This window comes from Strigops habroptila, chromosome 2 (assembly GCF_004027225.2).
Source record: "Strigops habroptila isolate Jane chromosome 2, bStrHab1.2.pri, whole genome shotgun sequence".
NCBI classification, from domain to species: Eukaryota; Metazoa; Chordata; class Aves; order Psittaciformes; family Psittacidae; genus Strigops; species Strigops habroptila.
This window is the reverse complement of record NC_044278.2, coordinates 106,560,448-106,582,545: the sequence shown is the minus strand read 5'-3', so window position 1 is coordinate 106,582,545 and position 22,098 is coordinate 106,560,448. Positions and strand designations below refer to the sequence as shown.

General features: G+C 38.0%; 1 protein-coding gene across 1 annotated transcript in view; it reads left to right on the top strand.

The window, feature by feature from the left end:
• DDX10 (DEAD-box helicase 10) overlaps positions 1–22,098 on the top strand; it is a 164,529-nt gene that overhangs the window by 99,185 nt on the left and 43,246 nt on the right. Inside the window, exons 15-16 of the mRNA XM_030475581.1 lie at positions 2,203–2,364; positions 15,778–15,834. Coding sequence (XP_030331441.1) covers positions 2,203–2,364; positions 15,778–15,834 — 219 coding nt within the window. The remainder of the gene's footprint in view (positions 1–2,202; positions 2,365–15,777; positions 15,835–22,098) is intronic.

Here is a 22,098-nt window from a genome sequence, read left to right as displayed (position 1 = left end):
GTATTGAATTGTAGTTGAATTGAATTTGTAGTTTTTATAAAGACCAAAATAGTTTTACTTTATATCCATATAAAAAAGATGCACTTTTCAAAAGTGTGTGGTTTCTGTAATTGGTTTAAGTTTTGCAAAACTGTTCAGCTTCCACTTAGAATTCAATTCCATTGGGAAAAAAGAATGCTGAGCACTGACCTCTTTTCACCTTTGTATGTATAAGATACTTGTATGAGAGCTGTTAGTGGATGTACAGAACCCTGCCTCTCTTTTGACCACGATCTTCAATTTCAGGAGGATGAAGAGCCTATTTTTTCCTTACAGAAATGTAAACCAATTTTGCTGTAGCTATTTGCCAAAGCTCCCTTAAGTCTTGAGATATTGTACTGCAATTAAAAGAAGCCCCTGGTTTTCCTTCCAGCATTCACTATTTCTAGATTAAAAGTTTTGTTAGGAAAGCTAAGGAAGTATCACATTTTCACCTACTGGTGTGGTTGTAACAGTGCATTGAAATTTGCCAGTAATTTAATTGGATCTTTTAATAGCCCCTGGAAAAATGTATTGATTTTATACTGAAAGGAACTATAGTGCATGCTAGTCACTGTAAGGTTTCATTGTGGCGATAACCTCACTAGCAAGTGTCCATGCTCCACAAACTTTTCTAAGATTTGATTTCACAGCTTCAGATGCTGTGTACGTTGTTTTTCCACTTCCAGCATTAGGAAAAAAGTAGCTTTTTTTATCGCTTTTTTATTTTTATTTTTTTTTTACTCTAGATTAATTTCACTGAGACATAAACCAAAAGAGAGGTCACCTTTGCAAGTATGTAATTTGCTTTTGTGACCAAATAAAATAAAGCATCTTATCTTGCAGGTGAAGAGAATATAGACATGTAGGTACTGATGTAAGACAAAATTTGAAAGGTTTTAGAGGTTGCTCCATTGTCTGGGAATTATATCTTCAGATATTTTTAGACATTCAAAAGCTGTTGCTTTTATGCAGATGTTTTATCTGTCTATGCAATGAAGCAGAAAGAAGTGAGGATGAAGATAAAAAATAACTAGGACAAAGATGATAGAAAAGCAAGACAACAGAGAAGGAGTGACATAGTTAAGGAAACATAAAGTTTGCATCTATGGATGTTTTTCCTGTTTTTTTTTCTGAGCTGTGTAAAACTGCTTTAAAGTTTTACTGTTCTAAAGGTGTTGCACCTTTAGAACAGTAGGTGTTTAGGTGTTACTGTTTTAGAGGTGTTACACACCTCTCTTTGATAAAATAAACCTCCTTTAGGAAATGTATCTTTCTGGAAAATACAAGAACACAAATTCCATTTTGTGAAAGGAAGTAGAAACAGTAGGTTGGGTTTATCAGTGTCCAGGTGAATAACACCCTATGTGCATTCGGGAGTCCTAAACATGTTTCATTTTTGTAATTGTATCTGAAAGACATTCTGTATTTTCTGCCATATAGTTTCTTTTTAACAGTTACTACTCTACTAGTCCATAAGCAAGAATGATTTTGCAATGACTATCCCCAGATAATGTCTTCTCATACCATGAGGTATAAGCTATTAGGTCACAAGATAGGTGGGGATATCTTTTGATGAATATGTAGTCTTTGTCTTTGCTTTAGAACTTCAGATATTTTAGGAAAGCTGGATGTGTTCAGCATGTCATCTACAAGTCAAATTTGAATCATCCTTGCTTCCCCCAGAATGTTCACCGGCCGTTACGGTTTTTTGTGTACTGTGTGATGAAGGCTTGTTTTATTTTTCTCTCAGTTAATATGTTGAAATATTGATTGTTTATGCGAAAACATACTGTTCAGATTTACAGTACTGTGGGGTTTTTTTGTTGTATATATTTTGGAGAGTCATTTTTTTAAAGTAAGTATTATTTTTCTCCCAGAATGACTAGGAGGATTATAAATTACTTGTTCCATTAGGCAAAGAGAGAAAAAAGAAGTTCAAGTGAATCCATTAAACAGGAATAGGGTGTAATGGAGACATTTTTTTCAAATACTCATTTTCGACTGAATGTGATGTTAAGTAGTGTATCTGAGTTTGTATTGTGCAAAAGTATTGTTTGTTTCCTTTGCAAATGGCCTTTTTTAGTCTAGAAAAGTAATGTATTGGAATATTTGGGCATCAAAACTTTGATATGGAAAGAGTGTTTCTAACCACTATTTTCCTTGTTGACATATGTAATTCAGTTAGTGCAGCAGTGGCCACCGGTGCAAAAATCCAGTTTGGCGCAAGCAGATGAGGAAGATGATGCCAGTGGTATCAACTTAGATAAAGCTAAAGAAATACTACGGGAAGAAGACAAATTTGACAAGGAAGAATACAGGAAGAAAGTAAAGGAAAAACATAGGGTAAGTTGATTTCTCCTTCAGTTATTGAAGTGCAGCAATAGATACTGTGATACGGATTGCTCAATGAAGAAAAGTTCTTAAATATGTTTGTGAAATAAGTGAGTACAAGTTCATGTAAATTTTCAGGACTACATTGCACACAGGAAGACTGTTCTGACCTAAATAGCTGGATAACACAAAGCCTTATGCAATACCAGTTGAGGGTAACATTGAAGCTTAATTTAAATGTTTAAAATCTGCTAAGAGTTTAGCGGGAGCATCATTTTTTTTAAGCAGCGTTCAGTGAAAGGGTATGTTTCACAAAAAGAAAGTGGTGTTTGGCATATGTGCTCTAACATGCTGAAGATGTTTAGGGGGAAGGGGAATTGAAAGAGTGTCTCAGAAATGTCTTCAGACTACCACTTGCTCAACATTCAGTATTACATTTCAGGTAGGCAAAAGTGCTAACTTTTTGCATCAGTGTTACTGGGGCTCTCGGAATTTATTTCATGGGTTATTCAAATGCTGTCATATAATTTTGGCTGTAATTTGAAAACTTCAGTATCTGCAATCTGTCTTCTCTCTGTCTTTTTGTCATGGACCAAAGCCGAGTTTTCTGACCTTGTCATGTAACAGTCATATGGAACACAGCCGGGTGTCTTTGAATATAGGGATTGCTCTGTTAGTCATTGTGAGAAGGGTTTGTATTTCTCTGGATAACAGATATGTGCAAGATCTCAAAACTGCATGTTATTAAAGGCCTGCTTTATACTCAAAGCTTCTAATTTTCAAAGCATTAAAGGTGGTTTTTATTACCCTGCTCTGCAAATGCTGACTTTATTCAGTTTGACTTTATCTACTGATTGCTGGTGATTACTGCTAGATGTTTTAATGTGAAAGTTTGTATTTGAACAAAATAATTTGGAGGGGATTTGTGAAAGCTTCAGATTACGTTTAGGCACTGATGTATTCCAGCTAAAGTCAAAGCATACTTCACACATTTAATTTGAAAGTCTACTGTAATCCTGGTACAGTCATTCGACATCTACAAAAAATCTCACGTCTCCTTTAGCAAAGTTTTGCATTTGAAAGGAGTTGCAAAGAAGTAATGTTTTTAGTGCTACAGATGAAATCATAGTCAATTTTACAGAAAGCAATGCTATCAGATTTCAAGGATGCAGCTTAATAAACTAAGAAGAGACTGATTTATGATTTTCCAATCAATCTGCTAGTCACTATCAAATTAATATGCTTTGAATGATGCTGTTGTTCGTTTGACATCAGGCTTCAGTGATTAAATAAATATTTTGTTACTTGGTCTTCCTCATTATTACTTCCTCATTATAATGTTGAGAACAAATGACATTGATCTGGTGTTTACCTGCATTAAAAAAAATACTTCAACTCTGGAGATGCTATGAAAAGAGAGTGCCTCTTTTCAAAAGTGAAGCAGGCAAAATGAACAGGACTGGCTATATCATCAGTATTGGGGGGGTGGGGGGGTTTTGTAATTATGGAAAGTGTCAAAATTTCTTGTAACCTAACTTACTGCATGAGTGTTTTTCATGTTACACCTAATTATTATCCGTTATGAAATGAAATAAATGAATGGTAGTATGTCAAAAAGAAACAAATAATAATAAAAAAAAGACTTCTGATTGAGGTATTGTGAAATGTGTGTCTAGTTTTTTAGGGCTGCCTTCCTGCATTCAGTCAGTGCATGCATGTTCAGATTTTTTACTTGTGGCTTAACAACTTGAGGTGAAAAATACTTCATATGGTAAATTCTCTGTACATGGTGAAGTATTCAGTTTCCTGACTGTAATTTAATTTTTGAGATGATATTACAAACAGTTTAGTATCCTAATATTCAAATTTAAAGGAAAGATAGGACAAGAAGGTAATAGGTGGGAGTTCAGGATTTACTTTGCTAGAACCTCATTTGCCTCCCCATCATTTCGCTAACCTTGTGGTTAAGTATGTTTCTCCACCCTCACTTCAGAAGGCCCTCAAGTTTGAGATACCAGTTCACTTGAGCTGTTAATTAATACAGGCTGTATAAGGGAAGGCTGCCACACAGATTAAATGTATTTCTGTTACTCTACCTTATTACTAAGTCATGTCTGTGATTCTGTGATTACTAAGTCATTGTCTGTGGTTCTTGACAGTCAGCTGTTGCTGCTTAAGAAATAGCTGTGATAGTAATAGTTGGGCAAGTATGTCAAGTCCTGGTCTTTTGTCTTATCCGGGCCGAGTCAAGCACTACCTCCTTTCTCTTGGGTTGTATTAAGCTGGTCTAGTGATCAGAAGATCCACTGTTCTAGTGACCCATGAAGAAGCTACATTGTTATGTGGGGCAGCTATTAATTTTTTTCCTTAACAGAAAATGTGTAATTAGTTAAATTCACACTACAGGGAGAGAAGTTCTTTGGCATAATTTAGAAATGATAGATAAGTGTCACAGTTAATTTTAGCTGTTTCAGCTATTGTTTTCTCACTAATATTTTTGGGGAATGTATTGCATTGTCTGTGGGGCGAGTTGTCAGTCTTTCATTAACAAGAGAATGCTAGGGGAAAATTTGAACTGTCTCACAGTAAAAAGGAGCCATGTGGCCACTTCCACAACGATGTTTAAAACTTCTCCTACCTCATAAGGTTTCCCCTCCCAAAAGATAACATAATCACTCAGCAGCAGATACTTAGTTGAATTTGAACCTTTGGCTGGCATTTCAGTGATCTGAAGGAAGAAGAACTGCCCAAGTCCATGTATCATAACTGTACTGCAGAAACCTGATCAGGCATCTGATTGTTATCTGAATTTGCTCTTAAAAGTTGGGTTTAGTGTATAAGCCTGCCAGGCTGGTGGCCTAACTTATTTCTCAGCATCATTTGGAAGGCGAGAATGAAACCTAAAAGAGATTGAAGTGTGTTACCAACAAAGGATATGAAAACAACAGAGAGGCTAGGAGACTTTCTTAAGTTATTTTCATTACTTCCGATTTTGTGTAAGTATGGATGTCGTAGTGCCCCTTCTTGTGTCATTGTAAGAGGAGCTTATGAAAGTCACGTACTTTCATCCCATCTTATACATCCCCTCACTGGCATTCAGCAATCCCTTTTATACAAAGTCTTAAATCCGTCCCTTGTGACTGTCATTGCTTCTTTTAAAGCACTCCGTACTTCACTGTCAGTTAAAATACATTATGGCTTAGCACGAACTCTTGTCATCTGACCTTTCCTTTCTGCAGTAGTGCTAATTATTTCATTCCCATCTTTGTTCTGATTTCCTTCCCACAAGCAGGCTGCTGTAGACTTTTGTCCATTTGACATCTTTTCTAATAGCATATGTGACAACTCTCTGTTTCTTGCTTTTCCACCTTGGTTACTGAATTCTCCTACAAGTGTCTCCTTTCTAGCTTTTTGAAAAAGCCATGGTTAAATATTTTCTATCCGGTTTTGCTTCAGATATATTCAAGATCTCTGCTTAACTTTTTCATCAATTTAACTTTCTTCTCTTCCTTCACTTTCAGCAAGTTCCAAATGTGACTGTATCTTGATTTGTATTTCCTCCTCTAAATTCCTTTTCTTCCTACTGCAGCTGATATTGCTGGTTTGTATATTTGGCAGTTTTAATTTCTTTCTTTAGATCAATTGTTGATACTTGCTAAATCTATTAAAGTTATTATATAGGTAGAAGGCCACTAGAGACAAATGCATTTTTATTCTCTATAACCAAATGTAGCAGTCTACTACATGGTTAGGTGCATCAGTAATCAAAAAGTCCTCTGAAGCTGAATGTATGCTAATAACTGAAATCTCTACATTTGCTTTAAAATTGTAACTTAGAATAACAAAATAATTTACACAACGCTGTGAGAGAATATGTTGTTTCATCCAGTTTTCTATATCTTGCCCGTGGATTCAGATTTTGATTTAGATTGAGAGTGAATGTAGAAAAAGCGGTGGTTTTATAAAGCTTGTCATTTTCTAGGTCATCTTCCATTAAGAATCCCTCTCGTACAGTTTTTTCAGTATAATCTTGAAGATTAAAGGTTTTTCGGGGGGAAGAAGAACTTCTTAAAATCAAAACTAGCACAAAATAGCTTTTTTATTCAGTGAATATGGCCAACAGATATTGGGCTGATTGAAGTCCTCCATGAGGACAAGGGCTTGTGAGCATGAGGCTGCTCCTATTTGCTTATAGAGGGCTTCACTCACACAGTCCTCCTGATCAGGTGGCCTGTAGCAGACCCCCACAGTAATCTCCCCCATTGCAGTTCTCCCTTTGACCCTAACCCACATTCATGAAGTGCTTGGATTAGATGTGCGTTGTAGTGCCTTAAGGCTTGTGGAAACTTGCAAAGCATCTACACTATAATTAGGTTTCCTTCATGAGTCTCACAGTTTATTATCTCCTCCTTCCTCTGCAAATGGGGAATATTTGAAAATCAGGTGGATAAAAATAAATAAAAATCTGAGGTATAATTGTGATATAATTAATGCTTATTGAAGTTTTGGAAGCAAAGTGAATTTTAGCAGTCGAGCACAAGGGAAAGGGCAGTAACACTGATCAAGATGATGTGAAAAGAATTCTGCATTAATGGATATTTAATGACAGCCCAGCAAGAGGTACAGATTTGAGCTCTTTTGAAATGTGTAAAATGTTATAAACAACAATAAAGGGAAAAGTGAATAAAGTATTCAGAACATGTTTTCACACTCCGTTTTTCAGGTGTTCAATTGAAAATGCACTGTTGTTAGGAGGAAAATAGTGGCAGAGAGGGATTCATCTTGCTTCTTGATAACCTCTTTCCATATTTCTAACAAAAGCTCAGAAAAATACCCATTGGTGCTGAAGGAAAAATAAATAGGAGCCTTATTTCTTACCCCCTTTACCAGCAAGTAAAATATGCTGTGAACTTGGCATGATCAACATAAAAAGATGGCTACAAGTACTTTTTCTAAAAAAAAAAATGTATTTTATTTGGGTACTATTAGTACCAAGTACATGTAAGTACGCAGGCTGAGCCTGTCTTCAGGGGCCTGATGCTGCAAGAGGCAGTAGTTCCGTATCAACTTGGAAGGCATTTAAACAACTGTGTTTAAGCTCTGAGAGGAAACTGAGGACGTTTCGTGTCCCTTCTGTGACTGAAATGGTGCTGATGTGTGACACCTGAAGTTCAGAGTTACGTGGTCTCTTAGTTTTGCTTATGCTGTTATTAATTCACTAGAAAATACAGAACCATTTTAGAAACAGTGTGGAAACAGAGTACCTCTGTTTCGTTTGTCTCCTGGTCCCTAATTTGTTAGTGGGAGAGTGGATAATTTTAATGAGGAGGAATCACTGTGGTATTTCACCCTTTGTATGCTTGCTCTCCCAAATATTACTACTTAATTATGTATTTCCAAAGCTAAAAGAGGAGATTCTTCATACCAGACTTTATGGAAAGACTTTTATAATATAAATAACTTGCAGTTTCAGGAAGAGTATACTTACCCCAGTGAATTTATTCAATAACTTTCTGATTAAAATTCATTCTTGAAAATGGAAGATTGCAGACTGTCAGGGGAAGCCAAATCCCTTGGATTACAACTCTGGGCGTTTCTTCTGCAGGTCTGTTAGATGGAGGCTGCTGCTGCTGTTCCTGGTTACAGACCCAGCCCTAGCAAGGCTGTGCACGTATTGCACAGATGCATACACAATACACACATGGGTAGCCACAGGGACAAGGGAGGTAGAAAGGATAAACGCAGGCAGCACTCACATAAACATGAACAGTACAGGCAGCACAAGCTTATTCCTTCTTGTTGGCTGATCGGGGTTGACATTTACTAGCAGAACTGTGAACACCCTCGCTGCCTTAATTCACAAGCACTCTCGCATTCACCGATCCCTTATATAATAGCGTGGGCCTTGAATATGTTGATACTGTTACCTGCACCATAGTGCTCTTACACAGTCACTGACCTTGACCTTGGGCTTTTCCAGATGCTGGTCTTTCCACACAGCCTCACAGTGCCTTTCAAATATTCTGTAAGTTTGCACTTTCCCATGACACTGATAAACATAGGTTGAGGGAGGTGATCTGTCAGTGACTTAGGGGTTCAGGTCTGTTGTTACTGTCTGCCTTACTGCTCATTAGGTTTAGTGTTCCTTTTCCATTTTTTAAAGTTTTATTAAGCTTTTTTCCTGAAAACTTCCAGGTTATCTCCAATAATAGAGGAGTTTGTGGCATAATCAAAGAGACTACAGGTTTAGTCCCACTTGATAGTTGGTGTTCGCTGTGTTTTTGTCCTTTGTCTGTCTTTGTCTTAACTGTTTGCAGGATATCCTTACAAACCACATTATTACATTCAAGGTATCCCTAGAGAGACCACCCAGGTAGATTTAAACATTGAGTTCAAAAGGAGTGTTTTCTAATAATTTTTGCATTGATCTATAGGGAGGAGAGTAGGAGAGAGTCTAACTTCATTAATTTTATATTAATTCACATATAGCCCTTTAGAATCTGGAAAGGATGCTTCCTCTAAGAAACCAAAATGGGAGTTACAATACGTGGGATGATATAACACTCATATCAAGTTTAGAGCTGATGCTTAAAAAGCATGAACATTTCTGGGGCATTTAGGGAAAGGTGCTATACAGTATATCTATCTAGCATGCTTGGAGAGAGTACTTGGAGAACTGTGGTCACCTCATGATGACTTAAAAGCTGTATGAATTGAATTGATCCAATGAAAGATGCAGTTGATGTAGGAATTCAAAAAAAGAGACATAAATTTATTTGTCAAGGAAGAATTCTTTTCCTTTGCATCCTGCAAGGTTAGAATCGGTTAAGATGTCAGCTGATATTTACAGTGGATTATTTTTCCTTTATGTAGCTTGTGCCACACTGCATTCCTTGGGGTTTACTTCGTGCTGTAATGCTGTAGCTTTTGTGTCTCTCCTACCTCCAGCCCCTGCCACAGTCCTCTTCCCTTGCCTTGGCTGGGCAACCCCATGGTTGGCTAAGCCATGGCCCAGATAGGGAAGTTCTTGGGTGAGAATGTCCTGCACCTTACCCTTTTTACCCTTTCCTGTTGCAGCCCTGCTCCAACAGGAGCAATGGGCTTTGTCTCACTCCCAGTCCTGCTTTTGCAAATGATTCCTATTGATGACAGAGTAGTTACGATTTAAATGTGTTTGGGTTAGAGTTTTATAAAGTAATATTAAAAGTACTTGTACATACTGTAATAGAACACTGAGTACTGTGTTAAAAATTATAAAAAATATATTAAAAATATATATCAAATTAATAAAAATAAAAATAGATGCTAGACAGCACAAACCATTCAGTATGCTGAAGATAAATGCACCCATGAAAAATAGTATTTGTATTTCAATAGTGTTTCAAACTACATTTGAAATCAATCAATACATTAATTCCTAGGAGAGATTGCATCATATTTCAAAGGAAATAATCTGAAGGGGAAAAAACATCTCAGTGTAGTATTATGCTCTTTATTAAGTGAAGCGCTTGAGTAGTCCTTCACTTTGAGGTGAAATTTGTCAGATTTCAGTGTACTTGTACAGTTGGTTTAATGTGGTGCTGGGTGAGGACGATAAAATTCTCTCACGTCAAGTGTGTGCCAGCGTAGGAGCAAACCATTAAGGGAAGAAGGTTGCCGAGAGGAGCATTTAATTAAATGGCAAAGAAGAAAAGTATTAGCGATGTGTTAAATAAATCAGGAGAGTATTACTTTGTTAGAAAGCCTATCTGAGCCCTTTCATAGCTATTGTGCACAGGCAATGCCGCTGTCATGTTCCACGTGCAGAGCTATTAAGATAAGGGGAATGAACACTGACAAGTGGGTTGACAAGCATCCCTTTTCAGTCTTAGAAGCAGCATCCATCCAGCCTCGCTCTGCTGCTGGGGGAGGCAAGGGCTTGCTCATTATTTGCTTTTCTTTCTTTTCAACAGCTGGATAGGCTACACTTAAAGCTTGAAGTGCCCTTGAATGTTTTCTAAGAGTTTTCCATCAAAATTAAAGTTCTTGGCCTCATCTTGTTGATGTGAAAAATAAGAAAATGAAATAACTGAGAGTAGGTTGTTTGTGTACACCCTAATCAGATGAATGCCAGGAAAGCACAGCTGTGGGTGGAGGCTGACGTAGCGCAGGCTTAACTTCAGCTAAGGTGGAGTTGTAGCCTTAGTGTTGTCAGGGAACTTCTGTGCCAGGCTGCTTGTCCTGCCAGAGGATGTAATGCAGGAGGTAATGGCTCAACTGCCCAAAATGCTGACCTCTACCTGTCATAGCTTTTTGAGGCAACCTAGCAGCTTCTGCTGGGAGCTGCACCCTTTGCTTCCTGAGGACTTGGGTGCTGCTGGGTACTTGAATCTGTGTAAGTGCAGATAGTTGCAGGGTTTTTTTCCTCTCTTAAATCTGGTATATGAGAGCTGGGTGTTTCCTTAAGAGCGGTGGCATTAAGACAGCTCAAGAGTCTACGACTTGTCTAGATTATAAATTCCCATTCTTATATGGGAAAGCAGCCACAGGATCAGGTGAAGTGCATCTTCATTGGCCTTTTCCCTCTACTTTTCTCTAGAAAATACTAGCAGTTTTTCAGTGCAACTCCTGTTGACTTTGTCATTAAGATTTTGGTTCGCAGCTTCAAATGTTACTTTTAAACTGTTAACTAACTTAATTCCTGATGTAATTCTGTTAAACTGTATTTTGTATTGCCTTAGGGTTGCCTTTTTTCCAACTGCCTCTAAGACTTTTTCCAGTGCTTGTTTAATGCTAAGACTGCAACTGTGCTGTCTTTCGCATGCCTTTAATGGCACACTTTTCCTATGTTGTCTTAAATAGGTCATCCTAGACCTTTGCGTTTCAGTTTTCCTACTTACAAACATCAGCTCTACAGATGAGGTTTACATCATTATGTTAATACAGTTTGTTGCTTGAAGAGATTATTTAATAGATTTCTAAACCCAAATGCTAAGAGATTAAAACAAAACAAACACAAAATGATCAAAAAGCTTTTGCTTTTATTCCCTGAAGGTATTAAGATTTGTTTATTTAATAGTAACCAATTTTGAACTTAATTTCCAGTTTGTTTTTGGTTTCGGGTTTGTGGGGGTTTTTTAATAATATTCAAAGAAATACTAATAAGCTGATTCAGTTTTATCTTTCACTTGGGAATGTTGATTTGTTTTGGTAGTTGGAGCATTGCTTGCATGTAGGTGATTTGCTAATCTTTATAACAAGACAAATATTAAACTGCATTGCATAAGCCAGGTTGGACGGGGCTTTGCGCAAACTGGTCTAGTGGAAGGTGTCCCTGCCCATGGTAGGAGGGCTAGAACTAGATAATCTTTAAGGCTCCTTCCAACCTGAACCGTGCTAGGATTCTGTGATTCTATGATAGCAGTATAAAATGTAGCAATGGCCAAAAAGGGATTGCTGAAACAGAATTTTCTTACTCATTGTATATTCAGTCCTGCTCCATTCTGTATATTTTTAGGTAATTAATAAATAGTTCTCACTAATTCTGGTTTTCATTCCATCCACCTGTGCAGAGAAGAACCACCACAGAAGAGGGCACAGTTTGATTATGTGTTGGCTCATGTGTATGTTGATTATGTAGCTGAAAGTTAGTAATCTTGCTTTATGGGCTGGTGCCATATTTATTAGAGCTGGATTTTCAGATACCAAGTTGCTTGCAAGCTGACCAGTTTAAAATAAAAATAATAAGAAAATCATATTTTGCATGCACATATTAAGCAGCACAACCTTGCTGTGAAATCTGAGAGAAGACAAAAGTGGGATACCATGGTGCCATTTATGAAGTCACTTTGCAGAGCATATTTGTGGTTTAAAATTTAGGTGGAAACCAGCTCTTGAGTACACCGATGCCAGTGTATGAGAGATGCTATGAACTTTTGAACAGTTTTCTGCAGCACAGCTGCCTGGCTTAACCGTGTTAGTCTAAAATAACAAGAGATAGTAAAACACCAAGAAGTGATACCAGCTACTGGTATTAACTAAGATGCATTTCCAAATGACAGCCGGATTTTTCCAGGCAAAAGAGTGATTTGTTCCAAACTTCAACCACCTCTACGGTCTGTTGTGTGGTAGACCATTACCTCATCTCTTAAACAGAATGTGTTGGTGGCTCCAAATTACGGCATCAGTATGTAAAAAGACCAATTATTAAAAACGCAGCATTAAAATCTTTGATCAAAAGCTGTGGGGGTTCTTGAGCATTTAAATAAAAAGACTTCAGATGACTCAGTTGAACATGAAATTTTTAGAGAAAATAGGTTTGCCCAGTACAGGAGCACATTACAAACTAGAGTGAGTTCAGCTGAGGTCACTGAGATGGTGGTCCTGTGAGGAGAGACTGGGGGAGCCGGGCTTGTTCAGCCTGGAGCAGACACAGCTTCAGGTGGACCTGGCAGCAGCCCCCAGTACCTACAGAGGCATCATGGAGGGGACAGAGATGGACCTGGTCTTTCCATGGGAGTGCAGAGCAAGAGGGCGAGATTCAGCATGGATGCAAGGGAAACTTTTTCTGTGTGAGGACAGTTAGGTGGTGGCACAGGTTGCCCAGAGATATGCAGTCTGCAGCCGTGGGATTTTGACTCAGCTGGATGAGGCTCAGTGCAGCTTGCCCTGACCTCAGAGCTGGCCCTGCTGTGAGCATGTCAGACCAGATGTTCCTCCCAGTCAGAATGATCTTGTGACTCTGTGAATGCCAAACGTTGGTTGAAGTGTGTTAGCTGTGCTCCTGAAGACAGACGTGTAGTGTGAAACACAGTGGAAGCGGGGCTGATTTTGACATTGGCTTCTGAAATGCACTCCTAACTACAGCTTGGTGCCCATGTAGCATCCTATGCAAAACCCACTTTTATTTTTCATTGACAAGGTACCAAATTGTGTCTCTCCCCCCCAAAAAAACCCCAACCAACCAAACAAAACCCACTAAAAAAAAAACCCCCCAAAAAAAAACCCCAAAAAACCCCAACAACAAAAAAACCCAAAAGTCTTGATACCATCTCTTTTGATTGCTGCTTTCTTGTTTTGTATTCCTGATTTCAGTCTCTGCATCTATTAACTTAATAATCTTTTTGTGTCTTTACTGTTCTTTAGAAACTTACGTGTATTATACTGTCTGGTTTACTACTCTTCTATGGCGTTATGTCAATCTCCTGCTTTCATAGCTGTCTTTTCAGTGCTCTGTTTTAAATCTCTAGAGCAGGAGCTTTGACTGCTGCTGTATGGGCTTTAGCCTGTGGCTCTAGTTAAGTCTTTTCATATACTGTAGAATTCCTATATCTAAAATTTTCTGGACTATCCAATTTAAAAGCTGCTTTATCCTGCTTTGTAATATCTGGTGTGTTACTTTCTAACTCTGTTCTCTTTCACTTTTTTGGTAGTAAAGTTTGAAAAGGATCACAGATTTAGCAGAAGAATCATAGAATAGTTAGGGTTGGAAAGGAATGAGAGAAGTGGTGACCCCAAAGAGCGAAGAACACACACTAAACCATTTAAAAACAGAGTAGGTGGAAGTGGAAAACTTAAGTGAAATAGTTAGAAAAGCATTAAGTAAAAATGATCAGAAATGAATACAAATTTAACTTGGAAGAGAAGGAATCATAAGATGGATGACCATGAGGTCATGATGCTTAGGTTTAGCTTGTTGGAGAGCAGACTGGTTGTGTCTGTATCAGACAAGTCTTGGTCCTGGTGGCTTCTTTTGCCCCATATGATGCCCTTGTGGCCTTAAATGTAATTACTTTTTTCTTTTTCAATTGTTTTTTCCTACTTAAACCTGAAAGAAGTCAGCTGTTTTTTATCTGTCTACAGTGATGGGGTTTTTGTTTTGTTTCATAGCATGCGTTGAAGGCCAGGGCATGTAGCTCTTAGTGTATTGAGGTGTTTGTACCAGATAGCTTTGCACGCAGTGTTGGAGAAATGTATAAAGCAGAGAGACACAAACCTTGTGCAGTTTTGTCCCTGTCGTTTGTGTGGGTGGGTGAACTCTGTTTAGTTTTGATTTGGAGAAGACATTAACTTACTCAGAGTTTGAAAGTAAGCTGACACTTCTGTAGTTTGGGTAATTGGGAGAATAGAAAATGGTACATACCAGACAAATGGCTCAAAAGAACCTGAATTTAGACACCAGTTTTGAGAATTTTGGCAGCTGTGTTCTCCTTCTCCCAGGTCTGCACTCAAACATGCTGCTTTTCCAAACAACTTTGTGTGATACCTACCAATATATTTTGGTAGCATCGCTGTTGTGATATGACACCAGGATTTTACAGCTGGCACTGTAGCTTTCTTATTACTCCCATGAGTGAGATGAAATGTGTCTGGTCTTCAGCCTTCTCTGTGCTGAGATGTTGCGCCTGGGTTGATGTCAAAATAACGTCTCCTTTAATGTGGACTTGGTTCTAAATGTGCTGATGCTAAAAATGGCCTATTCCAGAAACATATTTATGCTATCATAAAAAAGTTTCAATACCAGTGTCTTCAGCATCACTAAGACGAAAAGGAGGGAGCACTGTGCTTTTGTAAGGGACCTCACCTCATGTGCCCTTGCCTCATGTGTCCTTACCTCATGAAATAGATAATTTCAAGGATGTTCAATTGCAAGGACCTGACAGAGTCTTTATTAGAGATAATCCTTCAGTTGGTTTAAAAATAAACCAATCCCAATAAGAACAGCAACCACAAAAGCAGCAATAGATGTCAACTGAATTAAATACCTTGGCTCTTTTGTATGCTCAGAGATCTGGCAGGCAGCTTTGAATGAATTTTATCATTCTGTTTTGCTCATTTTCCCATAGCAAAATCAGTTTGGTGGAGGGAACTTAATGTTATGGTTTCTGAATCAATGCAATCACTAAGCAAATGCTATTGTAGAGTGTTTGTTAATAATGGAGGTACGAAAGCTAGCCAGAACATGTTTTAGCTTTCACTCACCAGTTGTTTTAGCATTCTGAATTTAGGAAAATTATCATTTTAGTTTGTTAAATGGATTGGATTTCATATTAAGCCACTGAGAAATAAGAGAAGTTGGATCTCTTGGTGCCATTTTAACTAGCTTGGTTTAGAGACAAATACAGACTTTGTCAAAATACTTACCTGCATAATTCATTTAAGAGTAACAAGTCTCAGTAAAGATAAAATGTGAGTTTGAATAATTCTTGTAGTTTTATTTCCTTTAAGAGCAAGAAGAATAAGTAATACCTCAATCAGATCTTTTTATTTATCATTTTTCATCAGTAACATGTAGGGTGAATACCACCAGTATAGCGTGTGTGAATTAAAAATATCTAGGTGGTCCAACTTTAATTTTAAACTATTAAAAAGAAAAACAAACAAGAAACCCCCAGCAAAAACCAACCCAGGAGCTTGCTTTAAAACTGTGCATCTTGTTTATTTTAGGAGAAAAGGCTAAAAGAAAAAGCAGCAAGGAGAGAAGCCAGGAATAACAACGCACAGGTAAGGATTTTTGTTGTTTTGATCAAGCTACTGATTGTGGGTTTGAAACTGTTTAATTATTTCATTCTTGCATTAATAAGCAGTGTTGTGATTAATGACTCTTTAAAGGCATTTTCTGTTTGCTTGCCTTTTTTTATTCCCTTGCTCTGATGTGTTTACAATGACTTGCTGTGGAAGGATACTGAGAAAGCATGTATACGTGTGTGTGTATAAATATGTAGAATATATGGAAGTCTTTTGGCATTGCAGCTTCTTTAATCTGAGTTAAAACTGTATAAAGTGAGTTGCAATTTCAGCTGCAGTGCTGATGCCATTTTTTTTCTCTGAGTGCCTGGCCATGTTTGTAACTTGCAGGCAGTAACTTTTTTGGGGGGTATGGGGTGTCAAATCTCATTTAAACCTGTTTCTGCTGAACCTTTTCTTTAAACAGCAAGTATTTACATTGAAGTTTATTCCTTCTCCTTGTTAGACCCACAAGTAAAACCTTTGCTATCCTTTTCTTTAAATATAACTAATTTTCTGGAGGCTGTTCTGGTTTTTTGTATTGCTTGTGATAAACTCTGATTTCATTTAGCTGCAATGGTTTTCCAGAACATGGACATAGTAATGTGTCATTTCTCATGCTGCATCTCCTTATGCTACACATGAATAGTTACGGTTCATTCTTGGCAGTTAGCAAATACCTTACTCTCTTGAGAAAATCAGTAATGTTCTTTGTCCAATTTTTGCAAGCTGGCTGTGTGGTGGGTGGCTTAAGTATAGGAAGATGCTTCCTTCTGTAATTCTGAAGTGGAAAGTAATTATAGTTGAAGATGAAAAGCCTAGTTATACTAAGTATTAAGTATGATTCTGTCTTCAGAGATGGCAAGCTGTGAGAGCTGTTGGCATCGTGACTCCCCAATCAAGCAATAGAAATTTTCTGCATGTAATTGAATGTATAGAGATGCATGCTTTTTAATGTATTGAGCAAGCATTTGAGGAAAATTATGGAATGAATGATTAACAAACATCTTAATATAGGGAGAAAACATTTATCAAATCAAGCTGTATTGCATTCGTAAATGCTGCTTGTTAATTTTGCTTCTTTTTAAGGAATAAAATAAAAAACCCCCAATGTCATGTTATTCAGCAGCTGGAAAAACAAACCCATTCATTTCAAAAGGATATATTTGCTGATGAACTTTTCCGATTCTATTCTGTGGCAAGCAAATGAATCTCTGCATTCTGTTGGAAAATGAATGAAGTTGATCTCTATTGAGGAATGATCTGTCCATGTGAGGGGTGTGTGTCCATGGGTTAAATGCAGAGCCTCACCCCCAAGACTGCATAAGATAAAACCACAATTTGATGCACCTCTGCCCCTCTTCTGTGCACCACTTGCACTTGGAAAGCTGACTTACTAGTCCTGATCTACTGTGAGATTGGCATACGCTTTCTGTGAGAGTACCGGCTGTGCAAACGTGCTACTACTTTGGGTTAATTTTATTCCTGAAGCACTTAGCTCACTCTCTGCAGGAAGGTGCAAGCCTCAGGAGCTGACATGTCTCCTCGATGAAAACTGTTGGGCTCTTTTTCTTATTTAGAGGCTTTTTTTTTTTTTTTTTTGCCAGAACTGTGCAGCGAGTCCTGGGGTTCATTTCAGGGAAAATGCTTCCGCTGGGAAAGGCTGCCAGCTTGGAGCCGGGCCGTTCGTGCCTGGAAGTGGAAGGGAGCAGTAGACAGTAGATAAAGGTGGCAGTTTCCATCTGCTAGGTGTCTGAGGAATTAATTAAGAATACCTCCCTGCTTCACAGAATCTCAGATATGAAGCCACAGAAGCTGAAGCTCTCCGTAGTCCGTGTGGGATATGACTCAAGCAGCTCCTAGGAGACATGCAGGGGGGAAAAATAAGAAGGAAACAGTGAAACACAGAAACCATTGAAACAGAAACTAGTTTAGGAAATATATGCTGCCTAAATCAAGAGTTCAAAAATGTTTGCATTCTCACTAGTGCTTTCAGAATATGGCTTGTGACTCACCTACTCTGCCATGCACAACTCCTTTGGCAACTAATAGCCAAAGAGAAATAAGGAGAACCGAAAAAGCAGAAAAGGCGTTTTTAGCTGTATTAATGCAGTTTAGCAGCTGGAGAAAAGGGCTAGGTCAACAGTTACGAGTCACTTCAAAGCAGCTGTGGTCATAATTTTTGTTCCACATCTATCCACTGTATCCCCTTGTTTGCTTTATTAACTGTGTCTCTCTGTAAGCTCCTTAGCTTACAGACTATTACTTATTATCTTCCAGCCCACCAGGTCTGACATGACCAAAATGGCAATTTACCACTCTAAATATTAAGTGATAATTATTACTTTCGTATCTCTTCTTCAGTATAATTTAGTATAATTATTTAGTTGTCCTGTTGTTGGTTGTGCCCTGTTGCTGACTGGACAGGCCTGGCATGATATTCTCAATGTATGCTGGTTTTCTACAAAACAAAAAGGAAATTTATTTGGAAAAAAAACTTTATGGCTTACAGTTACTTATTTTCACCCTTTAAGCCGTATGCTTGTGGGACTTAATCTTAGTCTTAATTTAATTTTACATTTTTGGATTGTGAAACTCTTAGTTTTAGGATTTTCTGTCCTGTACACATTCATCCCTTTTCTGTGCCTGGAATCTTGACTTCCTGACATTTTTCATTTACTCTACATGCAATTTTTTAACTCGTGGCCTGCCCTTTTTAGTAACAGCTTTCCTTCAATTTTGGGGAGGAGGGGGGGAGTATCTCCATTTTAAATGGGGGTTTTTTGTTTGGTTTGTGGGGTTTTTTCTTTTCAGTTTTAATGCCTTGCACAAGGGCAGTTTTTTGTCTCTATGCCAACAAAATGGAAAGATCACAGGGACTCCTGCGTTTTCTTCTGGAGCAATTGCTCACAGGAGCAATTGCAGAGAAGGTTTTGCTCAGCCTTCGCAGCAGGGCAGGCTTGCTGCAACTGGAATTGAACAACCAGATTCTGGCACGCTCTGCTGAATGTGCTTGAGCAGGGGATTAGATGAGTAGGTAGCTGCAGTGTTATTGACTCCACCTTGGATAAATTCCCATCCAATAAGTATCCTGGGTAAGAAGTGAAGGCTCTTAAAGGATACTTCGGAGAAAGTATTTATTGGAATTTATGATCATTAATTAAATTTGAGTGCAAAAAGCTGTAAAAATAGATAAAAGAAATTTTTTCTTGTATTCCTGTTGCAGAACTGGAAGCTTTGGGTTTGGGGGATATTTTTTCCATCAGATATTTAATTGTCTCCCAGTTCAGGAGAATCTGATGAGATACTTAAAAATGCAGTGTTTTAAGATTAAAAAAAACCAAGTATTTTTTCCTCACTCAGTACTGGCAAAATTGCGGTCCTCAAGCCCTCAAATAAATTTTGATACTGTTTACTTGAAGGTGGTCTACAGAAAATTAGGCAACCCTGTTTTCTTTTGACCAAGAAATAAAGCATAGTGCAGAAGCAGCACCAACATGCATGGCTGCTCCAAAGCAGTAGCTGGGGGGTGCTACCTCGTGAAGCCAGCCCCTGGCCTCAAGAGGACATCCTTGAACTATGCATGACTCCGCTCTTGACTTCACTCTTTAACTTCTACTAATCTATCACATAGTGATTTCTTAGTATACATAAAAGACTTTTATTTTCAGTTTCAACCAGCATTTAAAGGTCATTGCTCTGCACACGTTTGTTAGCTGCAATGAAGCTGAACAAGACTGTATTTCTCTTTAGTGAGTTTAGTGTTTTGCTATCCTGATGCCTTAGAGCAGTATCAATGTGTTAAGAATTATGAAGTGAGGAAGGTTTTGGTTTCTTTTAAAGAAAATTATTTTAGTAGGAAGGACATTTTCCAGGAGCAGCTGAAGAGGTCTGTGGGTCAGGGTGGGGATCAGAGCAGGAGCCAGGAGAAGGTGCGGTTTCCTGCCCCAGCACTGACGTGCTTTGTGATCCTCAGCTATCCGCTGCCAATATCATGCATGAAATGATAACTAGCCCCTAAAAAAAGGCATCAGTATCTGCTAGAATTAGTTCAGACAGCATCTGTAAGTAGTGCCAGGGAGTAAAGCTTATTCAGTTGTGAAAGTTTGGGACATCAATTTGGCCATAGGCAATCCTTTAGCAGTTCTAACATGCTGGTGTGCAAAGCAAAACAGAAAAAACTGAAAAAGGGCTGACTAGCAGACCAGAGGCTGCTTATCTAAGGTCCACAAGAAAAATGTAGGCCGCTGAAACCCTAAGGAAATCCAGCTTGAACACGTACTCCTTAGTGAGAGGGTTTTTTGGTTTTAGTAAAGAATGAAGAGGACAAGTCATTGGAATAGAGTTGAGGATGGGGATTGTTACCAGGCGAGAAAACTCACCTCTTCTGAGAGAGGATCCAAGTGCTCAGGTGTCAGGGGCACTTTTTCATAGGAATGAATTCTTGCTGAATAATTGTAGAGCATTAAGGAATCAACAGCAACAACAGGATAATAAATATACTTTAACTTTTCTCATGTCCTCTCTTTTTCCCCTGCTCTCTCCCCAATGTATTTTGGCATTCCTAGAAGAACTAGTACTTGTGTATGAAATTTTACATACTTTTTAAAATATATGCTTAATATCCTTAATATATATATATATAATTTAAGATATTCACAGAGTCACAATGAACTTAGGTATCTTTGTATTCTATTATAGATTTATGTGAGCACATCTACAAAATACACCTGGATGAGCAGGAGGCACATGCTTAAAGACATGACAGATTCAGAATGTATACTCCTCAATATTGCATTCTGTTTTCTGCACCTTGTGCCATGCTCTATTGAGATTTTAACCAGAAAAAAATCCCTTAAACCCACAATTTTCTTTTAATCTCCAGTAGCCTCGATGGGATTTGAGATACGCTACTGAATGTAGCTTAAGAAATCTTTGCACCATGTGGCAAAATTCAAACAAGAAGGGGATAGAGTCAGATCTCTTGGGTAGCTATTGCTAGTAATCCACTGGGAGAAATATAGTCTTTAAAATATGATGAAAATTTTGCATCCACTGTGTATTATTCCTGTACTTACCGGAGCTGACTTATATTACCCATCAGGGCTGCTTCTGCCTTGAAATTCCCTTTCCCTTGACATCTAGCCCATGACCTGGTGCTTAGGGTGGAGGCTCTAGATTCAGTGTGGATGTAAACAATAATTTCAGCAAAAGGGGTTTATAGGAGTGAAGGAGGAATTTGATCTGTGCTTCCTGTGAGTACAGGTTCCCAAATCCCTTTGATCAGTTTATCAGTAAGTGTTCTTGGGAAAGTCTCATGGCATGCCCTGCATACTGATTGTTAATGGTGAAGGTGCTTTGGTTCTGAATCACCGCTCGTGACCCTGTCATTGATGGTGTTGAGGAGCCATTGCTTTAAATCTGTGCAGTTTCTGGAGATGGAGCACGGTTTCGCGGCTAAATCATTCTACCGGAAGGTAGATCTGGAGCATGTTCATAGAAGACCTAATACAGCCTCAGGACAGGCTACATCTGTTTGATGGTTGCAAAGGACTTAAACTTGATCTTCATTGGTAATTAGTATCGATTCTGCAAACCACAAAGAACAGCAAAAAAATGAAGCAGTGATTGATACTTCTGTTCAGCTACAAGATCTTCCAATATATTGTGTGGAGAGCTTACAGCTGAAATTATTGTGTGAATTGAATCCCTTCTCACTTAAAACAGTTTAATTAACCTTAGTTTAGGAGTACCTCTGGTCTGTTGTCTCTTGTGTTCTGTATGCATACCCAAAAACTGTAAGTACCTTTATTTCTTTGTTACAAGTTTGCATTTGTGTTGTTTTGAATTTCCTTGAGAAGCTCTATGGATAAAGAGAGTAGGCTTCTTAAGGCAGAATCATGATTTCAAGTTCAAGTTGCTAACTGGAAAATAAATCACTGATTCTGAACTACTTGTATTCTAAAATATTTTTAAAATCAATGTATCTTACAATGTTTAAGTTAATATCTGAAAAATGGGTATTACATGCCTGTATGGAAATGTTGCCTGTATTTTGCTTTTTGAAAATAACATATTGATGATTACAGTTAATATAACACTTAAATTGTTTTAAGTAAAGCTGTGATAAGTCCTGCTTTTTCTGCAATTAAGAATGTATACGATTAAACCAATTTCTGTTTTGTAACCCTGAACAAGTAACAAGGAAGTATTCTGATGGATTAGTTGCCAATTATGCACGCTTCTGTGAACCTTTTCATT